This window comes from Octopus sinensis, linkage group LG10 (genome assembly GCF_006345805.1).
Source record: "Octopus sinensis linkage group LG10, ASM634580v1, whole genome shotgun sequence".
Lineage (NCBI taxonomy): Eukaryota > Metazoa > Mollusca > Cephalopoda > Octopoda > Octopodidae > Octopus > Octopus sinensis.
The window spans coordinates 59,716,300-59,741,991 of record NC_043006.1 but is presented as its reverse complement, the minus strand read 5'-3'; the positions used below and the strand labels follow the sequence as shown (position 1 = coordinate 59,741,991).

The following is a 25,692-nucleotide window of genomic DNA, read 5'->3' as shown; positions in this document are numbered from 1 at the left end:
CTACCAAATCCATTCACAAGGCTTTGGTCGGCCAGAGGCTATAGTAGAAGACACTTGCCACACAGTGGGACTGAACCCGGAACTTATGTGGTTGGTAAGCAAGCTACTTACCACACAGCCACTCCTATGCCTATTATTCAAAATGAACAGATAAGGCAGCCTCAATAACCAAGTTCTTGCAATTGGCCTCAAACGAGGCAGATGTAACAGTCCCACATAAATGGCTGGACCAGTATACACAGTGCTGATAGAGGATTGTATTTACTTTCCTTTCTTACATGAATTACTCTTTTTAGAACACATCTTGCCCTAAAATTGTTGGGCAAAATGTTGAGTAGTATTTTGTCTATCCGCACATTCTGAGTTCAAATTCTGCCATGGTTGACTCTGCCTTTCATCTTTTCGGGGTCAATGAAACACTGGGATTGATGTAATCGACCATTTCCCACCCCACAAAATTTCAGGCCTTGTGCCTTTATTAGAAAGGATTATTATAAGATGGCAAACTGGCAGAATTATAAGCATGTCAGACAAAATGCTTTGTGGTATTTCCTCTTGTGAGCTGGCAGAAATGTTAGCATGCCAGGCGAAATGCTTAGTGGTATTTCGTCTGTCTTTACGTTCTGAGTTCAAATTCCGCCGAGGTCGACTTTGCCTTTCGTCCTTTCGGAGTCGATAAATTAAGTACCAGTTATGCACTGGGTCGATGTAATTGACTTAATCCCTTTGTCTGTCCTTGTTTGTCCCCTCTATGTTTAGCCCCTTGTGGGTAATAAAGAAATAGGTATTTCCTCCGGTTTTTCATTCTGAGTTCCAATTCCATCTGAGTTGACTTTGTCTGTCATCCTTTCAGGGTTGATAAAATAAATACTAGTTGAGCACAGAGTCAATCTAATTAACCAGCTAGTTCCCCAAATTTCAGGTCTTGTGCCTATAACAGAATCATCATTATTATGGGTAAGCTTGTGGAATTGTTAGTGCAGTGGATAAAATGCTTTGTGACATTCCTTCCAGCTTTTTACATTTTTAGTTCAAATCCTGTTGAGGTTGACTTCTCCTTTCATACTATTGGGGCTGATAAAATAAATTCCCATTGAGTACTAGTTATTGATTTAATCCTTCACCTAAAATTTTGGGCCTTGTGCCTTTAGAAAATTATAATTGTTTCAAATTTTGGTACAAGGCCAGCACTTTCAAGGAGTTTAGTTGAGTACATCAACTTCAGTACTTAAATGGTACTTATTTTTATTGATCCTGAAAGGATGAAAGGCAAAGTCAGTTTCGGCAGAGTTTGAACTCAGAACATAAAAATGAATGAAATGCCACTCAGCATTTTGCCTAGCATGCTAATGATTCTGCCAACTCACTACCTTAATTAATAGAAAAATATTATTATAATTGATATTATTTAGTTCTGTCTTATGAATGAAAAACAACTCTCTCACATCAGTTGTGCCACATTCTTGGCAATAATAAATTATAATAAAGAAAGGTCTAGAGTAGAGGCATCAATGAATATTTTCCAGGAGTAAAAAAAATATATGAAATTTTCTATTTATTTTTAATGTCAGGTTATTTAAAATTTGATTGCAATTGAGATTTGTAAATTATCTGAAGTGACTATAAAATAATCTTCTTCCTTGACAGTTTAAGATCAACATACTTGATGAACTGGCAGCTGATCTGATGAAGTACATGCCTGTTAAACAGGAAGTTGACCGAAGCAGTATGCTTGTAGCACCAATGCCTGGAATTCTAAAGTCTATTGCTGTTGCTGCTGGTGATGTGGTATGTTTTGCTCTGCTTACAACATTGTTCAATTGTGATTCCCGCCACTTCCTCTTAAACTTAGATATGGTTGAGCTGAAGTCTCATTGATTAGCTTTTAGTCAACACTATTTGAAAATACGTGTCATCAAAAGTATACTGGACAGGATCATTAAAATATTTTTTAGACATGTGAGTGGCACCTGTGCTGGCGACATGTGAGTGGCACCCGTGCCGGTGACATGCGAGAGGCAGCCGTGCCGGCAACACACAAGAGGCAGCCGTGACGGCGACACGAGAGAGGCAGCCATGCCGGTGACACGAGAGAGGCAGCCATGCCGGCGACACGAGAGAGGCAGCCGTGCCGGGGACACGAGAGAGGCGGCCGTGCCGGCGACACGAAAGAGGCGGCCGTGACATGCAGGGTGGGTCATCAACAGCATGCTGATGGAGATCTTGACAGACTTTGTGATGTTCTTTCTGCTCAGCAGGCGAGGGACAAACTTGACAGAGATACGCTGTGTATTAAAATTGCATTAAAATTGCCTGCTCAGATCCATATGACAGGCCAACAACATCAGCAATGTTGTTGATTGTCCTCTGACCGTTCTCATGCACAAGCTAAGGAATTTTCTCCACATTTCTGGGGATGACGCATGTGGTAGGCCTTTCGGATCACTCATTGTCTTCCAGGGACGTTCTTCTGCTTTTGAAGTGCCTACACCACTCGAAACATTGCATACAACCTATTGCCTCATTGCTGTAAGCTTTCCAAAGCATGCTCAGTGTCTCTGTAGCAGACTTCCCAAGTTTAACACAAAATTTCATGCTGGTTCTTTGTTGCAACTTCCTGTCCATGACAAAATTGCAGACTACAGCATACACCTGATTACAAAAATACAAATTTCACAACTCGTGAAGTAAACACAGTGATATCACTCAACACACTGCTTCATGAAGGTCACTGCTAGTTGTCATTGCGCATGCAACCATGTGCTGCCATCTGTTGGTGCACTTCAGAACTAGCCTGAGAACTTTTTGATACCACCTTGTAAAAGCATCTATGCTGGTACCATGGAAAAACACCTTTGCTGATGCCACATAGAAAGCACCCAGCACACACTGTAAAGTGGTTGGTGTTAGCAAGGCATCCAGCCGTAGACACCAAGCCAAATCAGACTGGAACCTGGTGGTGCAGCTCTCCTGCCTGCCACCTCTGGTCAAACTGTCCGACCTATACCAGCATGGAAAATAGATGTTAAATGATGGTGATAAGGATATATGTATGTCTTCATTGATGGTGTATTGTGAATGATGGTTCTAACAGATGACATTATGTTAAATTAGATTGATTCTTGTGGAAAGGTGTTATTGTGAAGGCTCGTTCAATCTGGTTGGCTTATGACGATGATATATATGAATGAGGCCACATTTCAATGTGTTTTATTTTAAATAGATTTAATCCTTTTTTATAAATAGCTTTAAGCCTATTTTTAAATAGATTTAAGCCTTTGTCATTATTAAGCTGGTGTTTGGATATTAACCCTTTCGTTACCGTATTTATTTTGAGATGCTCTGTGTTTCATCCAATTAATTTTAAATATAACAAAGAATTTAATAAAATATCTTAGTTATCATTAAGCTAGTGTTGGGAACATAAATTGTGACTAAGGTTTGGTGGAAGATTTTAATTCAATACTTATGAAAACAAGACATTTGTACTACAGAGCCAGAGCTGGTTTTCGCCGGGTTGGTATCAAAAAGGTTAAATTGACATGAAATTTTGTTGAAAGATTATTATTTAGATCACTTTAACCCTTTTGTTACCATATTTTTGTTGAAATACTCTGCCTTTGTTTCAATGAATTTTGAAAATAATGAGGAGTTTAGTCAAAATAATTCTGTCCTTATTAATCTGGTGTTTGGAAAATTAATTAGTAGGAAATTATGAAGGGAGATCTTAAATTAGATCACTTTAAACAGGAAGTTTGTATCACCGAACTATGTGTGGTTGCAGGCAAGTTAATATCAAAAGGGTTGAGCTGAAGTATTTTTTTTTTTGTTGTTGTATCTCTATATAAACGGCAGTTTGTCTGTCTGTGTGTCTGTCAGGTTGTACCCTCACCCTGACCACAGCTTTCAATCGATTCAGATGAAACTTGACACAGACATAACCCAATGTCATAATTCAAAACTAACGCAGCGAAAATTTTGAAAAGTTCCCCCAGTTCTGAAAAAAATTGATAAATTCGACATGGGGTCGAGAATCTAAGCTTTTTATTTGCAACACATTTTCTGTTGTAGTTTTCGCAACTTGCAATCGATTTTCACCAAACTCATGGTGAAGCTTAATGTTATCCTAAGAAACTTAATTCTGACGTTAGTTTTCCATGCAATACCTTACCATCAGAAAAAGTCGATAAAATCATGCCATTTTGGGAAATCGCGTTTAAATTCAAGATGACATATTTTCGACAATATCTTTCACAAATTGGCAGGAATTTTTTTAAAATTCACAGCGAGCATCATGTCTGCTCCAGGGGCTCTTACATACCCGGGCAATGCCGGGCTATGCTGCTAATTTCATATAAATCTTCCCGCTTTCACTTCCTCCTCTAATCTTTTACTTCTTTCTACAAATAAACGTACTTTATATTTCCAGGTATCTGAAGGTCAAGAACTGTGTGTTCTGGAAGCTATGAAAATGCAAAACAGTTTAGTTGCTGGTAAAACGGGGACGGTAAGTTTTGTGTTGCCCAGAAACACACAGTGCATCCTACTATTCCAATTTTCTTTATCTAAAATTACCTGATAATTTCACTCGAGTAGGTAATCTATTATTAGGTTGTCCCAAAAGTTCGTAAACACTTGCGAAAATTGAATTTTTACTTGCCAAGTACTAACAAAAACAACAAAAATTATTCCTCAAAATAAAGACCATTATTTTCCAAGACTTTCTACGAACTTTTGGGACAACCTTATATTTGTTTCAGTCAGTGTACATATGTACGTACATGCATTTCAGTCATGTATGTATGTTCATGAGTACGTACATATGTTTGAATGACAGCCGTGCATGCATGCATGCATGCACAGCTGTCCTCATCCATACACATCACTTGCCTGTTCCTGAGCAGACTTCTTTCTTGCACACTACATCTAGTTCTTCTTATGCCCAGTTTTCTCTGAGTGTATGTTATTGTTTTGGCCAGGAAACCCTGGGTAGCTGTATTTAACAAGAGTTGTGCTTTTATCATAACATTATTTATAAATATATATATATATATATATATAGGATATCATAACATTATTTATATATTCATATATATATATACATACATTATTTATATTATATATATATAATATACATATATATATATAGGGTATCTCTTAGATACTCTTAATTATAATTTTAATAATAATTATTACCTTTGAAGGTTTTTATTCCCATGCTGGCCACTTGATAAGATCGATAATTAAATTAACGATTTTATCCTTGTTTATATACATACATACATACATATAAAAAGCACCCACTACACTCACGGAGTGGTTGGCGTTAGGAAGGGCATCCAGCCGTAGAAACATTGCCAGATCAGACTGGGCCTGGTGCAGCCTTCTGGCTTCCCAGACCCCAGTTGAACCGTCCAACCCATGGAAAGTGGACGCTGAATGATGATGATGATATATATATATATATCATCATCATCATCATCATCGTTTAGCGTCCGCTTTCCATGCTAGCATGGGTTGGACGGTTCTACTGGGGTCTGTAAAGCCAGAAGGCTTCATCAGGCCCAGTCAGATCTGGCAGTGTTTCTACGGGTGGATGCCCTTCCTAACGCCAACCACTCCGTGAGTGTAGTGGGTGCTTTTTACGTGCCACCCACACAGGTGCCAGACAGAGCTGGCAAACGGCCACGAACGGATGGTGCTATTTATGTGCCACCGGCACGAGGGCCAGGCGAGGCTGGCAACGGACACGAACGGATGGTGCTATTTACGTGCCACCGGCACGAGGCCAGTCGGGGCAGCGCTGGCAACGGTCGCGAAACGGAAGGTTCTCTTACATGCCACCGGCACTGGTAACACATCTGCAATTTCCATTGATCGATTTCGATTCTGATCTCACTTGCCTCAACAGGTCTTCACAAGTAGAGTTTTGTGTCCCAAGAAGGGAAGGTATGCATACGTAGGCTGGCTCCATATACATGTGTATATATATATATATATATATATATGAACTGGAGTAAGCACAAAACTGTCTGACAAACGGGAACGTGAAACTCTGAGTAACAGCTTTTGTTATATTTCTTCTGCTTTTAAATAAAGTATATATATATATATGTATATACAGAGAGAGAAAGAGAGGGTGGTGAGAGAGAGAAATTGTGGAGTGGGAGGAAGAGAGAAGGAAATAATGATAATGCGTGAGTTGGGGGTTTATAGAAGGTATTCCGAAATTAAGGGAACCAAAGTTTCGGGCTTTAATGACTATCAATAGATAGTCTGTCTTGTGTTTGCTTCAGACCAAATAAATTCAGATTTATGGATTAGATAATGACTCTAGACCGAAATACAATCTTAATACTCTCCAAGGAGATTGTTGAAGGCATGCTGCCCTAACTGCTGTTCACTGATGAAAAGAAATTTCACATTGAATAGACTGTGAACCAGCAAAATGGCCAGCCTTGGAGTGTACCTGGATCCATCGGGGTTCGATTGGTAATTTGATGTCAAAATCCACTCGGATATTCCCCTCGTTATTTTGAGATATATTGTATTGAAGTTCGTTTTGAGATTCTTGTGTTGTTTTTATGTATGTACGAACACAAACAAATGAATATATACATGTGCGTGCAGCATGTGCATGTAGCAATCAAAGACTAATGCACATATATATGCATATAAAGTATTTGTGCATAAAGCATGCTAATTAATTAGTGAAAGAAATTAAGGCAGTGCCCATAGCCTACACAATGCCTCAAAACCTGAGAAAGAGAATTAGATGAGATAAACAGGAACAGTATATTATTGCTACTTAATATTTTCAACCAGTGGTGGGATAGTGTGAAAAGTTAATCCAAAGAGTATGTCATGGATGGAGTGTCTTTGATTCTACGTTTGAAGGACCTGGGCTGAATTGTGGCCAAACAGCTACAACTACTCCAAAACTGACCTTTCCTTGCAAAAAGGACCACCACTATCACCATGACCCCAACCACCATCACTTCTGCTACCTATACCATCGCCACCACCAACACCACCACCTGCATCATCAACACTACCACAACCAACCTACACATTTCTGCTCAGACCAACTCTGCGAGTTATTTAAATGCCTTGCGTGGGGCCCTTAATGGGATCAGTGCACTTCTTAGATATGGTAGCTATCAATTGACCCTGAAAGAATTTGACTTCAGCTGGATTTGATCTTAGAACATAGAGAACCGCAACAATTACTGCAAAGCTGTCAATTGGCTATCATGAAGACCCGATAGAAAAAGCAGCTAAACCTCACTCAGCTCACGCCTTACTTTTATAAGAAAGAAAGGTTATTGTAGATAATGTAATTTCAACATTACTCATAGCCAAAAGACAGGATGGTCATGGCTAGAACGTCTTTAAGCAAATTATTTCTGGATTAGAGATGATGTGGGAGCTGGACAACAACATCTAAAATTAGAACTCACTAGAATTAAATGTTCACTAGAGATAGCACAAGAGGTAGACGTGGCCGCATTTCCCGCGACACACATCGAATCCGTGCTCTATGGTGTCAGCTTGATGCAGTCATATGTATATCAGGGACAATATATGTGTGGCTGCAATTCAGCCATTTGATCAGATAACTGAAAGAGAGGGCAACAACAATAACAATGCCAACAATATCAAATACACACACACACACACACACACACAAAAACACCACCACCACCAGCAACAAGATAATCATCGTTAATTTTAGAGAGGATCACTTTCCTTAAATTATCAAGAATAATGAACACACCTGCTGTAATTTCATATCGTCAACCAATACTGCCACACCTGAGATGTTAGTCACATTGTGATTGAGAAATAGGTCAACATAGATATTACTTTATACACTCTGCTATCATATTTTGTTATGCAACAATCAATTTCTATCCTGTTTCTTTATTTTGAGTTTGTTTCAAATATTTTAAGAATTTTTATCCTGATTTCAAATGTCAGACAGAACACTGAATCGGAAAACTGATACGTCTAAAACTGGTGGTGCATATGTATGTGTGTATATATGTGTATGTATGTGTGTTTGCATGCATGTATGAATCTGCATGTATGTGCATATGTATTTATGTATGCATGTATATATGTATGTGTGTGTATGTTTGTATGTATATATGTAATTGTGTATGTATGTATGCATGCATGCAAGTATGCATGCTGTATGTCTGTACGTATGTATGTATGCATGCATGTATGTATGCATGTATGTATGTCTGTATGTATGTGTTTGTAAGTATGCAAATATATATGTATGTATGTATGTATCTATGTATGTCTGTCTGTATGTCAGGTCACTTACAAGGCTCTCATAAGTGCTGTTGGTAACATGGAATCCAGTACAACCAGTTGCATGGTTGGGTTGTCAGCAACTAAACTGGCAACCCCACCTGGATATCCGATGAGGAGCGTTGCTAGAAACCCAACAAAATTAAAAACAAGACCTGTTGAAAGGTCGGATGAACGGCTGTCTAGCAATAGCAGCTGAAAAGGTTGGAATTAATTCCAGTTGGTTTTAAGTTAATCATTCAACTTAAATATTACTTTACACACTCTGCTATCATATTTTGTTATACATGTATGCGTGTATGTATATATATGTAATTATATATGCATGTCTGTTTTTATACCTGTATGTATGTATGTACATATGTATTTATGGAAGTGTATTTGTAAGTGGATTTGGTAGACGGAAACTGAAAGAAGCCTGTCGTATATATGTATATATATATGTGTATGTGTCTGTATGTGTTTGTCCCCCTAGCATTGCTTGACAACTGATGCTGGTGTGTTTACGTCCCCGTCACTTAGCGGTTCAGCAAAAGAGACCGATAGAATAAGTACTGGGCTTACAAAGAATAAGTCCCGGGGTTGATTTGCTTGACTAAAGGCGGTGCTCCAGCATGGCCGCAGTCAAATGACTGAAACAAGTAAAAGAGTAAAGAGTATATACATAAAAAGACAGAGAGAGAGAGGGAGGAAGCGAGAGAGACCGCTGATGCACTGGTTTTGCGTTTGGGGTACTGACTTTCCTTGTTCTATAACCAAATTTGAACTTTTCTTTTGGTCAAATTCCATGCCTATCTCAGCTGAAAAGGTTATTAATTCCAGTTGTTTTTAAGCATTGTTCACACTTTTAGCATAAATCTTCAGGTCGTCTACAAAGAAATTGAGTTACATTGATATGGTAGGTGAGTACATATGTTTGTATGTATAAAATACAGTGTACATCTAAACACAATAAGAGGTGTCCATCATTGGACTGCCTCACGCTAGAAGGAACAGCTAAAGTCCAAACCACTAATTGGGGATAAAGTCTCGAAGGGAATGAAAAATAAAAACATTTACCATCTATTTCCTGGACCGGTATTATTAATTATGTTTCTATGTATGTATTTATGTATGTGTATTTGTAATATATTAATATATGTATATATTTGTATATATATATATATATATGTATATATTTGTATATATATATATATGTATGTATATATTTGTATATATATATATATGTATGTATATATTTGTATATATATATATATGTATGTATATATTTGTATATATATATATATATATATATGTATATATTTGTATATATATATATATATATATATATGTATATATTTGTATATATATATATATATATATGTATATTTTGTATATATATATATATATATATATGTATATATTTGTATATATATATATATGTATATATTTGTATATAATAGTAATATATGTATATATATCTATATATATATAATATATATATATATATATATATATATATGGAGAGAGAGAGGAGATAATGATAATGTGTATGTGTGTGTGTACAGGGTGTTCCGAAATTAAGGCCCCCAATTTTGGACTTTAATAACAATCAATAGATGCGATAGGATATGAAAATTATACATCATTGTAAAAGCTTAGTGTGTCTTGTGTTTACTTCAGACTAAATAAGTTCATATTTATGGATTAGATAATGGCTACAGACCGAAATTCAATCATAATACTCTCCATGGAGGCGAAAGTAATACAACTATAGCAAAAAAATGCTTAAAAGTAATCGAACAACAGTCAAGAAAAGTGTGAAGAAATTTCAAGAGACTCGTTCCATGGCTGATCACCCTGGATGTCGCCAAAAAAGAAATGTGCAGACCGCTCAGCTTATCATAAGTACCAGAGAGAAGATATGGTGAAATCCTCATCATTCCCTCAGAAAAATGAGCTGAACATCAATGTATCCCAGTACTGAAGGAGGGTCTCAGGACCCAACGCTAAAAGATGATCCATTGTCATGAGCTCACACAAGTTTACAAAGCCACGAGAGTGGAGAGGAATCGTCTTATCGTGCGTGAGATTGTTGAAAGCACGCTGCCCTAACTGGGGTTCACTGATGAAAAGAAATTTGACACCAAATAGACAGCAAACCAGCAGAATGGCCAGATTCTCCTTGTGTGTGCATATCTGTGTGTGTGTGTGTTATGTAACTATGTACCATGTTTGTATGTATGGATGTGCATCTTTATATGTGTGGATCCGTGTCTCCATATGTGTCTGTTCTTGTAACCTATGTACCTATCCGTCTGAAATGGTTTTTAAAGAAATATTTCCAGAGTTTTCAAATGCAAAGAACACTTTCCCCTTTTCTCTGCGACTCTGTCTCTCTTTTTTGAACTGTTGTGGGTTGTAGAGGCGTGTTTGAAGTTACACAGTATAAACATGGACATCTTCCAAACACATACAAACACACGCATGCTCACACATACACATACACACGCACTCACACATTTTTAAAAATCTTTTTCTTGACTCTGTCATTTCGCTGCGGCCATGCTGGGGCAGCGCCTTGAAGAACTTTCGTCGATAGAATTGACACCATTGATAATTCATATTTCTTGTTCATCCTGGGACTTATTCTGTCCATCTATTTCGCTGAACCTCTCAGTCACAGGTACATAAATACACCAAAACAGGCTGTCAAACGGTTTGGGGGACAAACACAGACACACAAATAAATGTTGCTTCCATCCACGAAATCGTGGCCTGAACAGGTAAATAGCTTCACGAGTGTTTCTCCCCCGGCACAAAACCAAACTGCATCTCATCAAGGCTGACTCTCTTCCACTCACAAGATTTTGCTCAGCCCAAGGCTATATCAGAAGACATTTGCCCAAGGTGCCATGCAGTGGGACTGAACAAGACCACAGAGTTGCGAAGCTAGATTCTTAAACACGTTGCTATGACTACCATTGCTGAAAATGAATTTCAGAGACAATTTTATAGAACAATTTTATAAAATTCTTCCCTTTACATGTTAAAGAGATTTATTCTTACCATATTCATAACGAGAGATAGACGAAAGGAATTTTTCATGGGGACTTTGTCATTAAATTCTAAAACTGGAGAAATAAGCTGAACGAGATTCCAAGATATTCATCATTACACCATGAAATGTGGATCATAAAAATAACAAAGACATTATGAAAATGTCAATTAAGCAGAGAGAAATTCCAAAAGTATAATATATACCCAGCGTCTCAGGTTGTCACAGCACTGCCTATATAATAAAACAAATCCATTATTATATATATATATTTGTGTGTGTGTGTGTGTCTTTGTGTCTGTGTTTGTCCATCCACCCCACTTGACCACCAGTGTTGCTGTGTTTACATCGTCATAACATAGCTGTTCCCCTCATAGAAACCGATAGAATATCTACCAGTTTTAAAAACAATAAAGAAATGAAGTTCTGGGTACGGGTATAAAATGGACAATGAGAAAATAAGCCATCTATTGTGTATGGATGACTTAAAACTCTTAGGCAAAGACAAGAATGAGCTTGAAGGCCTATTACATACCATGAAAGCATTCAGTGATGACAGAGAGAGAGAGGGAGAGTTTATGTATGTGTGTATGTACGTATGTATGTGCGTATGTGTGTATGTATGTGTGTATGTATGTGTGTACATATTTATGTGTGTATGTATGTATGTATATATGTGTGTATGTAAGTATGTACTGTATATATTTATGTATGTTTGTGTGTATGTATGTATGCATGTGTGTATGTACGCATGTGTGTATGTACGCATGTGTGTATGTACGCATGTGTGTATGTGTGTATGTACGCGTTGTGTATGTACGCATGTGTGTATGTGTATGTACGCATGTGTGTATGTGTGTGTGTACGCATGTGTGTGTGTACGCATGTGTGTATGTGTGTGTGTACGCATGTGTGTATGTGTGTGTGTACGCATGTGTGTATGTGTGTGTGTATGTATGTATGTGTGTATGTATGTACGTATGTGTGTATGTATATACGTATGTATGTATGTAGGTATGTATGTATGTACATGTGTACGTATGTGTGTATGTATGTACAGGTGTTTGTATGTGTTTATATATGTATGTGTGTATGTATGTATGTGTGTATGTATGTATGTATGCATGTATGTATGTATGTGTGTATGTATATACGTGTGTATGTACGTATGTATGTGTGTGTGTACGTATGTATGTATGTATGTGTGTATGTTTGTACATATATATATATATATATATGTGTGTGTGTGTGTGTGTAATGCAAAGTTAAGATAAACACTATTTGGAACTCAGCATTGGATTTTCAAAGTCAATTTCAATGTCTAATCGCAATGGACCATCAGAACACTTTATCACATATATATATGATATCTGTAGCAGAAGGCAATAAAGTGTTTTCCTGATGATTCATTGCAGTTAAGCATTCAAATGCACTCAGAACATTCAATGCTGAATTCGAAATAACTGCAATACTGAAACGTATGTAGAAACTAAGCATTTACACTAGTGTTTATATTAATTTTCTGTTACATATGCTCTGTATATCATAACTAGTAACACTGCTAAGTACAATGGTCAACTAACCACTTTACTGGAAGCTGACTGGATGATGATAATGTACTTAAAGCTCTATGTCATACAATAGTAGCCCTACATCTAATTGTACACACACACATATATATGTGTACTAGCAGTATCGCCTAGCGTTGCTTGGATTTGTTTTCTTTTTGACCCTTTAGAATTGGAATTTTTGAAAAGTAAAAATTTTGCATTATGTAGCTTGTTATTCTCTTTAAGTGAACATTTTTCTGGTTGAAATACACCAAAAAATGTGCCACACAGCAGTCAAAAAATAGTAAAAAATAGGGATTTTCATTGGAAAAAAAGCACCTTTTTGATGTAAATAAATTTTGGTATTAACATAGTCCGATATGAATTTTTTCTTCTACGGAAGGAAGAGCAAGCTTTCTTCTATCATACTCTCAATTTTGGTCAACTTGCGCCGCAGGGTCTCGGAGGAGATAGTGTTAGTTGAAAGCTACCAAACCTGCCATACACAGACAACTTCAGCTTTAAAGATGTGTAAAACCTGTGTGAGATCACATAAGGTGTGTTTATCATGTTTTAACATTCACTTTTCCATGCTTGTAAAAGCCAGACAGTTTTCATTGAGGCAGATTTTCTATGGTTGGATGCCCTTCCTCTTGCCAACTCTCACCTGTTTCCAAGAAAGGTAATATTTTCTCATGGCTAGACATGTTACCATGAAAGACAATAAACAAGAGATTGTGTTTGTATGATAGTGACGCTCATAATTATCCTGTGATGTTAAGACAAGGAGACTCAACCCCACACACATGCACACTCATACATGCATGTTGTGTGTGTATATATCCCCTTGTCTTGATACCCCATGATGGTTGTATATGAATTTCACTGACCTACAAGTGGTGTCATCCTATTCCAGTCTTCCATGAAAAAATATCTGGCCATGGGGGAGAAATTACCTTGCCTGGAAACAGATAAGGGCTGGTGACAGAAAAGGCATCCAGCTGTTGAAAGCCTGCCTCAACAAATACTGACCAACCTGTGCAAGCATGGAAAAGTGGATGGTAAAATGAGTTGTCTCGTTCGGTCTGGGACACTCAGTGTTCTTTAACACCTGACATGATGTAGGGGGCTTTCATCAGGTGTTGTTCAGCAGCACAATGGGCATTTAACCCTTTTGTTACTATATTTCTGACCAAAATACACCCCTTATGTGTTTCAATTAATTTCTAACGTAATCATAAATTTAGTCTGGTTTCATTAAACAACTATATTTTTTTATTTATCAATATATTAATCTGATTTTTGGAAGATAATTTAATGAAATATTCTCAACCAATTCTATACTATCATTTTTGTCACAAAGTGACTCTAATTGCAGGTAGATACAGGTAAATTCAACAAAATATTAAATTAAAATTTTGTTCAAACATCGCTATAGAAAATGGGTTATTAGCTAATATTCAATTGGGTATACAACAAAATTTCACGATAGAATTTGTTATTCTGGGTAACTTTCTGATACCCATAAAAATATTTATGGCAAAATAGTCTTAATTTCATTTAAGGTTATGGGAAACCACAAACTATCGTTTCTTTCGCTTTGTTTACGTTTAGCGTAACGGTTCGTTTTCGCCATAATGATTTCAAATGGACTCATTCGAGAAAGTAAATAGAAATAGTTTAAGGCTTTACTCTTCTGGGAAAGTCTGTGGCTTGGTCCAGTTTCTTCAGAAAAATCACCGAAAGAAACAGTTTTTAAATTTTCACTCCATTCAGGTGCCAATTCGTTTTCTTTATTGCTGTCGGAGCTCTCGAATTCACTGTTTTCACTTTCGGAAAATGAAACATCAGATTCATTATCAAATACCATGTGCTTTTTTTTTTTCAGTCATAGAGTTAGATTTATGAAGGTCTTCAGTAGAAAATCCTTCGAATTCTGACTTGCTGCTTGATATAATGAAATTCGTATCCATTTTTTGTCAGAATTACAAATTTTGAAAACACAATAGGAACAAATTTCGGAAAAAATCTCTCAAAATTCACGGAATTAAAATTACACTTCTATTATTGTACAAAACTGTAGTTGAACTGTTTACGAAGTATAATACGTGTTTTCACGAATGTACTAAAGAGATTTGCTCTGATATTCTCATTTAAATATGAATAGGTAAATTCAGGCGGCTTTGGGTGGTTTGGTGACATTAACCAAAATTTTTTTCGGGCGGTTTGGTAACGAAAGGGTTAAACAAAATACCTACACTATGTATGGTCGACCAATAATGTTTACATTAGTGAACTGTTTTTAATTAAAAATTTAATATATACTATGTAAATATATATTATATATATATATAGAGAGAGAGAAGTTGAGGTTATAAGAGTTAATGGTGTCATTGAGACCCAAAGGTGTCAGGTAATGCTGAATAAATGCTATAAACAGACCATAGATAAGTTCCAGATTTGGTAATATTGTGAATAAAGGGTTCAACATTGGTTCTATGTCAGCATGTGTATATAAGGATTTTTTTTGCGTAATAAGATAAAAAACCAAGAGTATGTAGATATTTCTAATATCTACACAGCCTTGGTTTTTTTATCTTATTACGCAAAAAAAATCCTCATATACATACATGTGTGCGTGTGTGTGTGCTTCTTTGTATTGATGAATAATGAAACTTACTAAATGTGTTCGTGTTTTACCCTTTATCTTTACAGGTGAAGAAAGTTGATTTCAAAGCTGGTGACACAGTTAATGAGGGTGACATTCTTGTGGAACTCGAGTAAAGCTTGCCTTTGTGCTGTTCTTACCCTCACCCTCAATTCCCACATTCACGCCTGTTTCTTCTTAGGCACTTGTAGCAAATTGATATCTGCTGCACTGGGTGATCCCTAACCCTCTAATCACATTGATCCATCAACTTTACTGTTTAATAAAATTCTATTTGTCTTTCTCTAATGTTCTTTTTCTCATTATTATTATTATTATTATTATTATTATTGTACAGTTTTTTCTTCTTTCTACACTTGATGTCATACAAATGTTGTTTCTGTTTTACTCTAGATTAAAGGCATTTCCAGTCAAAACCATTAGTCTTCTAGCCAGACATCATGTTAGTTGAGCCATATGAATGATGTCATGAAACCAATCATAGGTTCAGAGACTCAGTGTGTCTGGCAATGATTGAGAAGACCAACACAGGCAAAGAGCAATCTTTTGCTTGTAGGGTAGGTCTGGATGGAACTCCCTGCTAAGGCTATGTGATTCTCTTTACTCTCTCTTTTACTTGTTTCAGTCATTTGACTGCGGCCATGCTGGAGCACCGCCTTTAGTCAAGCAAATAGACCCCAGGACTTATTGTTTGTAAGCCTAGTATTTATTCTATCCATCTCTTTTTGCTGAACCGCTAAGTTACGGGGATGTAAACACACCAGCATCGATTGTCAAGGCTATAGTAGAAGACACTTGCCCAAGGTGCCACGCAGTGGGACTGAACCTGGAACCATGTGATTGGTAAGCAAGCTACTTACCACACAGCCACTCCTGCACCTATGGAATTTTCTAACTCTTTCTGTTGCTCATATTGTCTGATCCTGCTTTCAGGACTTAGGAGCCCTTGATTCTTATTTTACTTCGATAAACCCGTCTTGCCATTTGATGTTTTAAAAAAAAACATATTATATTTTTATAATTAAATATTATTTGGACAAATTCAATGACTGGCGTCTGTGCTAGTGGGGTGCAAAGAGCACCATACAAGTGTGATCATTGACAGAGCAGCTAACTGGCTTCCGTGCCAGTGGCACTTAAAAGGCACCATTCAAGCGTGATCATTACCAGTGTCACACTATTGGCACTTGATCCCCGTGCTAGTAGGGTATTAAGAGCACCATTCGAGCGAGGTCGTTGCCAGTGCCGCCTGACTGGCACATAAAAGCACCCACTACACTCGGAGTGGTTGGCGTTAGGAAGGGCATCCAGCTGTAGAAACTCTGCCAGATCAAGATTGTAGCCTGGTGCAGCCATCTGGTTTGCCAGCCCTCAGTCATACGTCCAACCCATGCTAGCATGGAAAGCGGACGTTAAACGATGATGATGATGATTATTATTAGGAATTATATTTAAAAAAATCTAAACTATTTTGAGTACTGTAGTATTATAACAGCAAAATCTTATAGGGACCCTGGTTAAGAACCACTGATCTAATATAATCTTATCCTGTTTGTTTATTTTCAAAGTTGTTTTAAGACAAGATGTGATTTGGTGTGGATAGATTTGGCTGCTATTTTTAATAGGTTAAATGACCAGTGGCTTCCTTACTGTTTTGATAGTTTAGTGATGGTGTTTTTAGATCCATGTCAGCTCTGACTGAGATGTCATATAATCAAAGAGTTTCAGCTATGACAAACACTGTTCCCTCTGTGTTTTTAATGTGGGTGTGCATAGAAATTTGCATTGTGTGCATAGAAATTTGCATTGTGTGCAAATTTTGTCTTTGTAAAGTATGTATACATCCAGGTGAGAACTACTATTCAAAGTTTTCCAATTAAAACAATCTGATTTTATCTTGGTGACCCTGTCTGAACATGTTTTATTTCATTTCCAACTGCACAGCTTAAAGGGAACAGTGGTGACAAGTCTTTTGGTTTAGATATTTCAAACTTCATTATCCAAAGTGCCCTTCTTTCTTTTAAGTGTGCTTTGAGGTAAATTTGATTGCTATCTCTAGTAAGTGGGGGTTCCCTCTTAGGACATATTTGAGGTCATAACGATCAGGTAATACCTCCCATCTCCATTTTTCTTATCTGACCTTTGTGTTTGTTAGATTTCTTTATGATGTTAACACAGGTCGTGGGAAACCTGCAGCCTTCTGCATAAAAATACAGTTTATTGATTCTAAGATTAGAGAAATAACAAAATACATATTGTAGGCTTAACAGAGCAGTGGTGAAAGGCAAAAAGGAAAAGAGAGTGACATGGTAATACAGAAAATGAAGGGAGAAGATACCAGGAATAATCTAGAAGACAGTCCAGCCAGTCCTGCAGGGACAAATGAGGACATGGTAGAGTCCATCCCAAAGAATTTTCGAATGGTATATGGTATAAGGTCGACTTTGCCTTTCATCCTTTCGGGGTCGATAAATTAAGTACCAGTTACGCACTGGGGTCGATGTAATCGACTTAATATCTATGTCTGTCCTTGTTTGTCCCCTCTGTGTTTAGCCCCTTGTGGGTAATAAAGAAATAGGTATATGGCATACGGCTTCCCCTAGGATTAACTTCATTCTCTAATACACAGGGAAAGGCTAGACCAACAGGTTCCGTGGGCTAATTCTTCACTTTGCCTTTTTAAAAATTTCTACAAGTTTTGAATATGAAACGTGCTCTCAGGATTCACTAAAAGACTAAGAGAATGATGAGTCTAATGGTGCCAACTCAATTACGACTGGATGTACATACTAAATTATGAGTAAAGGGAATTTTTACGCCTCCCGAATGAAATTCTCAACTGAGCATGACATAAGATCCACAGGATGAAAAAAGGCTGTATGAAGACTAATGTATGAGTAGCAAAGCACTGTACTAATTGATGAGGCATTGGAAAACCAAGGCCAGGAGTCACACCAGTGGGTCAAGAACATCCAGTCTGTTCATTCAGATGAGCAGTTTGTGTAGATTTGATGTCATGCGTCAGAAACTCTGCTGCCTGCAACTGAAAACCAGTGGGAAAGATGATTAAATTATTGTTTACACATTAGAGACATCTATAGTGTAAAACGGACAACGATAAAACTATCTCAAAAATCCAAGCACCAACGAGAGGTGGATAACATCCCTACCCTAAAGTCCAACCCCTCCTCAAAGCGGTAGGATGGTGTAAACGGGCAGTATTAGAGCTATGCCGTCGGGAACTTCGGTTCCTGGTAGGGCCACCCAAGGCGGATTGGTCTGGCATCGAGCGGTATTAGGTCCGCAGCCTGGCCAACGAGGCTCTGGTGAAAATTCCAAGAGGTGTCTGATCGGCAACCGGCGGCTCGAGGTCGTTCTGAACCTGTGTCTTCGGGATATGCATGCGGGATGTCGGGGACCGCTTGTGAATTCAATATTCCCACGAAACTTCTATGAATCCTATGGAACCGCGAATGGCTCGCTATCTCCAGTGACCTCGCACAGGACCGTTGAGTGTGGGCCGCCATGGTTCGTGATGCCGTCAGGACCAGAGAAGAAGCCGGCTCAACCCGCCCTGGGTGAACGCCGTCACAAGTACAAGTAAGATAACATCCAGAGAAAGAAAAGAAATCCCAAGAAACAGGTGAAGGCTGCATCGGAATTTGAGATTCAAATGCTACAAAAGCTCTGAAAGCAAGACAGTGCCTTCAGCAAAGCTGAATCAGTGAGGAAGAACACTCAAAACTGCTTCTTCAGAGATCCCTTCCATTTTTTGCAGGGAATTATATGAAGAGCCGAAGTATGGAATACATGCAGTAAGCAAAGAAACCTATGAACAGCATCTCACGAAAACTTAACACAATTTATTTTTGTGGTACTTACACATTTTGATATTTGGCTAAGAGATGAATTGGATTTGATGTGAATATGTTTTGTCCAATCATCCTATTATATAAACCTTTATGTGGTGCTGTAGTTAAGAAATGTACTTCATTTTTCTTGTTTCACTCATCAGGAAGGGCTGATGATAGTTTTGTCATAAAATCCATGATTTTATTGATGCTTGTTTGTAAAAAGGATTTAAAACGAATTGAACTTTAGCTGAACAAAGCAATCTATATGCAGTCGCTTGGTCAGCCAAATTTCCTTCAAATCACATTCCCCCGGCGTAAGGTAATGGCACGAGCTAATGTATTCTTACTTATTCCCCAAATGATAGCTGACTGGTATGCTTTTGGTCAGGGATATGATTAACCAGAACTGTCCAGGTGTTAAACAACTGGTCTGTGGCAGCAGTTTACAGTCAGACGGACTGTGTGTTATGAGTGCTTTACAGCTGAAAGTATTTAGTGTCATGACAACAACGCGAGTGAAACTTAACCGGCTTTAAACCATCATTGCTGGATCGTATCTGGATAGAAACAGTTGCCCAAAGTACCTTGAAGAAAGACATAACCTAGAACTTCTTAACTACACATGACTATGGTATGTGTGTCTATTTAAGGAAGGGTAGTCTTTGTTGTTGCGGAAGAAGTTGTCATTAAGAAATAATGATTCAGTCTGTATTGAACATTAGGAAGATAAGCAACCACAAAATAGAAACTGAATAATTAATTTTGAAATTGTAGATACCTGAAAAATCTCTTGTAATGTCAGGGACATTATGACATACGTGACAGACTTAATATCTTCAGGCTCACATTTCGAGAAAATGTTCCCAAAAGGGTTTTGTATTCCTGTTTTTTTTTTTATATATATGAAAAATGTGAGTGTTTCTTATTGAGAGTTAAGTTTTGGTTTTAATTTAGAATCAAGCCTAAGGTGACGAGCTGGCAGAATCGTTAGCACGTCGGTCAAAATGCTTGGCGGCATTTCGTCCGTCTTTACGTTCTGAGTTCAAATTCCACCAAGGTCCACTTTGCCTTTCATCCTTTCGGGGTCGATAAAATAAATACCAATCAAGTAGTGGGGGCGATGTAATTGATTTACCCACTACCCTGAAATTGCTGGCCTTGTGCCAAAATTTGAAACCAATTTAGAATCAAGCCTGCAGACCTCGTTTTGAGATAAATCCACTCCACCTAAGTCAATATTGCTTTGTTGATTGACATTTTTTTCTTCATATAATAGTGATCTCCAGAGACGAGTTTTGAGAGTTTTGTATTTTATTTAAAGTTTGACAATAGAATGGATATTGCAAGATGTGAACATTTTAAATCAGTCAACATTGTTGTACTTGAACATGACAATCAAGCTGACTTCTCTATAACAAAACATAATAATTTCCTTAATCTGTCACTCAGTCCAACAACCACCGTCTGAGTCTTAGTCACTATTCCCACTTGTGCAAACATTAGAGCTGTCCCCGAAACAAAGACAACTTCCTCTCCCACCTTGCTCTTTGTTATCGCTTTCAGAAAGGAAAATAAAACAATGCAGTTCCTGAAAAGTGTTGAAATAATGTCAGTAAAATTGCTAACATCAGTAAACTGAGAGTAGTTTTGTAGCATGTTAAATTTATATCTAAATGCTGTGAACTGTCTGCACGATGAACCAATGAAGCTATTTGCAAAATATAAAACATGAATGTAGCCAGGTGTCTGGGAACAATACAAGAGGTCTTAATATATTACATAGTATTTAATGCAATGTTGCTCTAATATTTGATAAGAACGGATATAGATCAGGTCTTAGCATGTTACTGATAATAATTAATAGATTGTCGTGAAGGCTGCGAGCTGACAGAATAGTTAATATGCTGGTGAAAATGCTTAGCTGCATTTCGTTCGATGTTGGCTTTGCCTTTCATCCTTTCACGGTCGATAAAATAAGTACCTATTTCTTTACAACCCACAAAGGGGACAGACAAACGGATTAAGTCGATTACATCGACTCCAGTGCGTAACTGGTACTTAATTTATCGACCCCGAAAGGATGAAAGGCAAAGTCGACCTCGGTGGAATTTGAACTCAGAACGTAACGGCAGACGAAATACGGCTACGCATTTCGCCCGGAGTGCTAACGATTCTGTCAGCTCGCTAAAATAAGTTCCAGCTCAACACTGAGGTCGATGTAATCAACTTATCCCCTTCCTCGAAATTGCTTGCATTGAGCCAAAACCTGAAATCAATTAATAAACTGTTGTTCTAATGTTTAAAAAGTAGACAGAACTTTGCAAATTTAGAAAGTCTAGGAATTTGGTGGTGGAAGTGAATCTATAATGTGAGTTGTTTATCTCAAGTCAGCCTTGATCCTGCAAACGTATCATCGGTGATCATTCCATTGTATTTTTTTCTAGGACTACATTATCTAATGTTTTTTTTTTTTTTTAACATTTTGACTGCATAATTGCTGCGGCGGACACCCCCAAGTGAGACGTGGGCTGTTCCACTACTGATAAATAGTGGACAGACGCTGTTCGGGTCACGCAGGCGACGAATTTTGTGTTTGTTTTCTTCCCCATTTTGGAGCGAAGTAACTGAAAAAAGGAAAAAATGGAGTGTGAACCAAAAACACAGATATAGAATGAAGTATCACCAAATTTAAATCGGTGATAAGAGTTAAATTACCAACGGAACATTACCCAGAAAGTATAAAAGCCATGGTAATAGACAAAAAGAGACATGAGAAATTGAAGAAATAGTTTGGAAACAAAATAGACCCAATGAGAGTGAGGGTAGAGTTTAACGACCTACTGCCAGTTATAGATTACGACAACTTGTTGCCATATATAAAATGGTAAAGCGTGAGTAAGCTTTTAAGATTTTTAAAGACTACACATACGATACTAAAAGGAAAAGAAAAGAGCAAAAATGAAATAAAAACTTTGTATTAAAACAGTTAAATGGTACTGCTTGAGAGTGGGGTTCAAGCAGCCATTACATCCTCATTTATTATTATCCATCTCCCATTCATTCGTTTTATGTGTTTTGTCCCCAATGTGGTGTTCTGTCTGTCCTTGTGTTGTCCCCCTCTGTGTCATGGACTGCGTGCCAAATAAAGAAATACAGTCAGCGAGGTACGCTGTTCGGGCCAGTTACGCAGACGACGATGTTACGTCGTCAGAATGCGGTACATATCAATAATTCAATTTCATGGATATTTTGGTAATGCTGCTAATTATCCCTCCAAAAATTGAATTGATATTCTCTGCTTCTACAATTTTTTTTCAGTATCTCCTGTACGCATGGTTTCCATATCCTCCGCTAAAAACATTTGATGTAATATGTGAACAAGAAGTATTATGGAAATTAAGGGACAGAAGCTTGTTTACGAACCACATGATTCCGGGTTCAGTCCAACTGTGTGGCACCTTGGGCAAGTGTCTTCTATTATAGCCTCGGGCCGACCAAAGCCTTGTTAGTGGATTTGGTAGACGGAAACTGAAAGAAGCCCGTCGTGTATATATATATATATAATATGTAAAGATCGGTCCGGTTTGTACGGTGTTAAGACATATTGGCATCTATCGTAATGCCCATTTTCCTTACATTAAAAGTTGTTAGAAGGTATTTAATTATTGCATGACATAATTTAAAAAAATTTATTTAGAACTAGCAGTATCGCCCGGCGTTGCTCGGGTTTGTAAGGGAAATAACTATATAAGCATTTTTAGAGAGTTACTTCCCTTATAGATGCCAATTCGGGCTTTCTTAGCCATTTCTGTTTTGGTGTCTTCAAGCCATGAAGTCGTTGTTCTAAAAGAACGCTGGTCTCCTTGACAACGCATTACGACGTTGATTTCTTTACACTCCCTTCCCCACAGCTTCACGAGGGAGGGAAGGGGGAGAAGCAAACAGGTGCAGCTGTGAGCGTGGATGCCAACTCCGCCGCCATTGACACACGAAAGATTATGCATTAAAATGGATTAAAAAATGATGTTAAATTATTTTTAAAATCGTAGACTCATCGTTGACGCGCGCTAATAGCCAGAAGGGCTTGATATTAATCACGACTATAAGATACCCGAATTTGGTTAAACTGCACCGCAAAATGTGGGAGGAGTTAGGAATCTAAATCGAAGGGGACAGACACTCACACAACTAGAGTTTTATATATATAGATATCTAAATACAGAAAGTAATGTAGATAATAACAGAGAAATGTATTGTACGAAAATTATAAAACATTTACAAAACTTCAGCATGTACATTGTTTTAAACTTTTTTCTTTTATATATATGTCTGTCTTCTATCTCTTCCCCACTCTGTCTCACTTGTTTTTTCTCCCTAACCCCCTTTCCATCTGTGTCACGTGTTTTTCTATAAAGAGAAAAAGAGGTAGAGGTAGTGAGAGAGACACATATGCAACCAGATAGAGAGGGACATAGAGACAAAAAAAAGCAGAGGTCCGGCGTCTCACTTGTTTTCTCTCTCTCTTTCTTTACTTTTCTCTCCCCCCCTCTCTCTAGTGTTTTTTCATGTTCGGGAGCAGATGATAGTTAGATGGGGCCAAGTTAGAAGAACAGAGAAAATGATCAACCAATCAAAGCCACAGTCATACAACATCAGCCATTGAAACCAGGGACTGGTGTGCTGGAGCATTGTCCTGATGGAACAAGATCCCTTTTGTCAGTTTTCCAGGGTGTTTGATCTTTGCAGCCTTTCGTATCTGCCTCAGCAAGTTGGCATAGTACTCACCATCTATTGTCAAGAGGGGGATAAAGACACAAAAAGACACACACACATTTGACGAGCTTCTTTCAGTTTCCCTCTACCAAATCCTCCGACAAGGCTTTGGGCAGCTCGAGGCTATAGTGGAAGATACTTGCCCAAGGTGCCACGCAGTGGGACTGAACCCAGAACGATTTGGCTGGGAGGGTGCAGCCATGGTGGAGCACCACTTTAATTTATTTTCTCTCAGCTTTGTTGTCACTTTGCGGCTGAAAGTTGGTCTGTAATTGAGTTGGTAGCAGATGATCTCCTCTGAGTGCATTCTTGAATGGCTGACTGGTCCGGTATTATATTTTATATTTTATTTCTACTTTTATTCTCTTATTTCCCTCTATATTCTCTTTCTCCTTTTCAATAATAATTCCTAATTTCGAACTCAAATATTTACCTCTATTTAACCATCTCACATCGTCTCTGATGAAAGGATATCCATAATATCCCTGAAACAGCTGTAAGATTATATCTATATCTTTTTCCTTATAAATGTCCTGAAAACTACTCACAGCCTTGGCTTTGTTATCTCATTTTGTCTAATATATATATTCTAATACAAGATCCACATTAGACTCCTCACTCGTATCACTATCGAACCAAGAGTTTAACAACGGTCTGTCCATAGCACTTACTTAGCATTACCTGCCACTCTTTGGGCTTTCTAGATACCAATATCTCTCATATATATATAACTTGACATAAATGCAAGCAGTTATATACATTGGTTAATATTGGAAAACTGTACGTGGAAGGATAAGGCGATAAATATTTTTGAAAATTAAGTTGATTTAGTTATTGTATTACAAAAAGTTTAAGGTATGTGTCAGTATGAATGGGTATGACACGTCTTAACTTTACTCGTGTTTGTATTATACATATTTACGTGTATACTGAACATATGTGTGTATAAGAATGTATATATGAGTGTGTGTACACATATATACACATATATATGCGAGCAATATTAATACAGTATATGAGGATTGGACAATAAGCGTATGCCAGTGTCAACGGTGGTTCCAGAAATTCCGAGCCGGAAATACAGCCTAGAAAACGAGCCTCGTCTTGGAAGATCTGTATAGCTCGACGAGACGTCCAGCAAACCCTTTTGGGGGATCAGAATACCATCGTAACTGTTGAGGAACTAGCAGAGATAGTTGGATTTGGTCATTTAACCAGTCGTTCAAGTCATCGCTCGAAGAAATACGACCGTCTTTGGTTTCAAAACGAAAGATGTTCTTCCATCATACAGCAAGGATGACATTCCAAAGGCTGGAGCACTTTGAATGGATTTATTCAGTTTGGCTCACAGACTTTTTAATTATTTTTTTAAAAACTAAACAGTCTGAAACTCCATATACTGATGTAATTTCTCACGCAGAACTCGGTTTACTTTCAACATTTTTGACAGAATTTCGTATTTTAGAAGTTATTTCGTGTTAAAGTTGT

General features: G+C 37.6%; 1 protein-coding gene across 1 annotated transcript in view; it reads left to right on the top strand.

Annotated features, from left to right (window-relative positions):
- Window positions 1-15,865, top strand: part of LOC115216640 (propionyl-CoA carboxylase alpha chain, mitochondrial) — a 77,630-nt gene extending 61,765 nt beyond the window's left edge. Inside the window, exons 21-23 of the mRNA XM_029786126.2 lie at window positions 1,648-1,788; window positions 4,430-4,507; window positions 15,625-15,865. Coding sequence (XP_029641986.1) covers window positions 1,648-1,788; window positions 4,430-4,507; window positions 15,625-15,693 — 288 coding nt within the window. The 3' untranslated portion in view covers window positions 15,694-15,865. The remainder of the gene's footprint in view (window positions 1-1,647; window positions 1,789-4,429; window positions 4,508-15,624) is intronic.
- The last annotated feature ends 9,827 nt before the right edge of the window (window positions 15,866-25,692 follow it).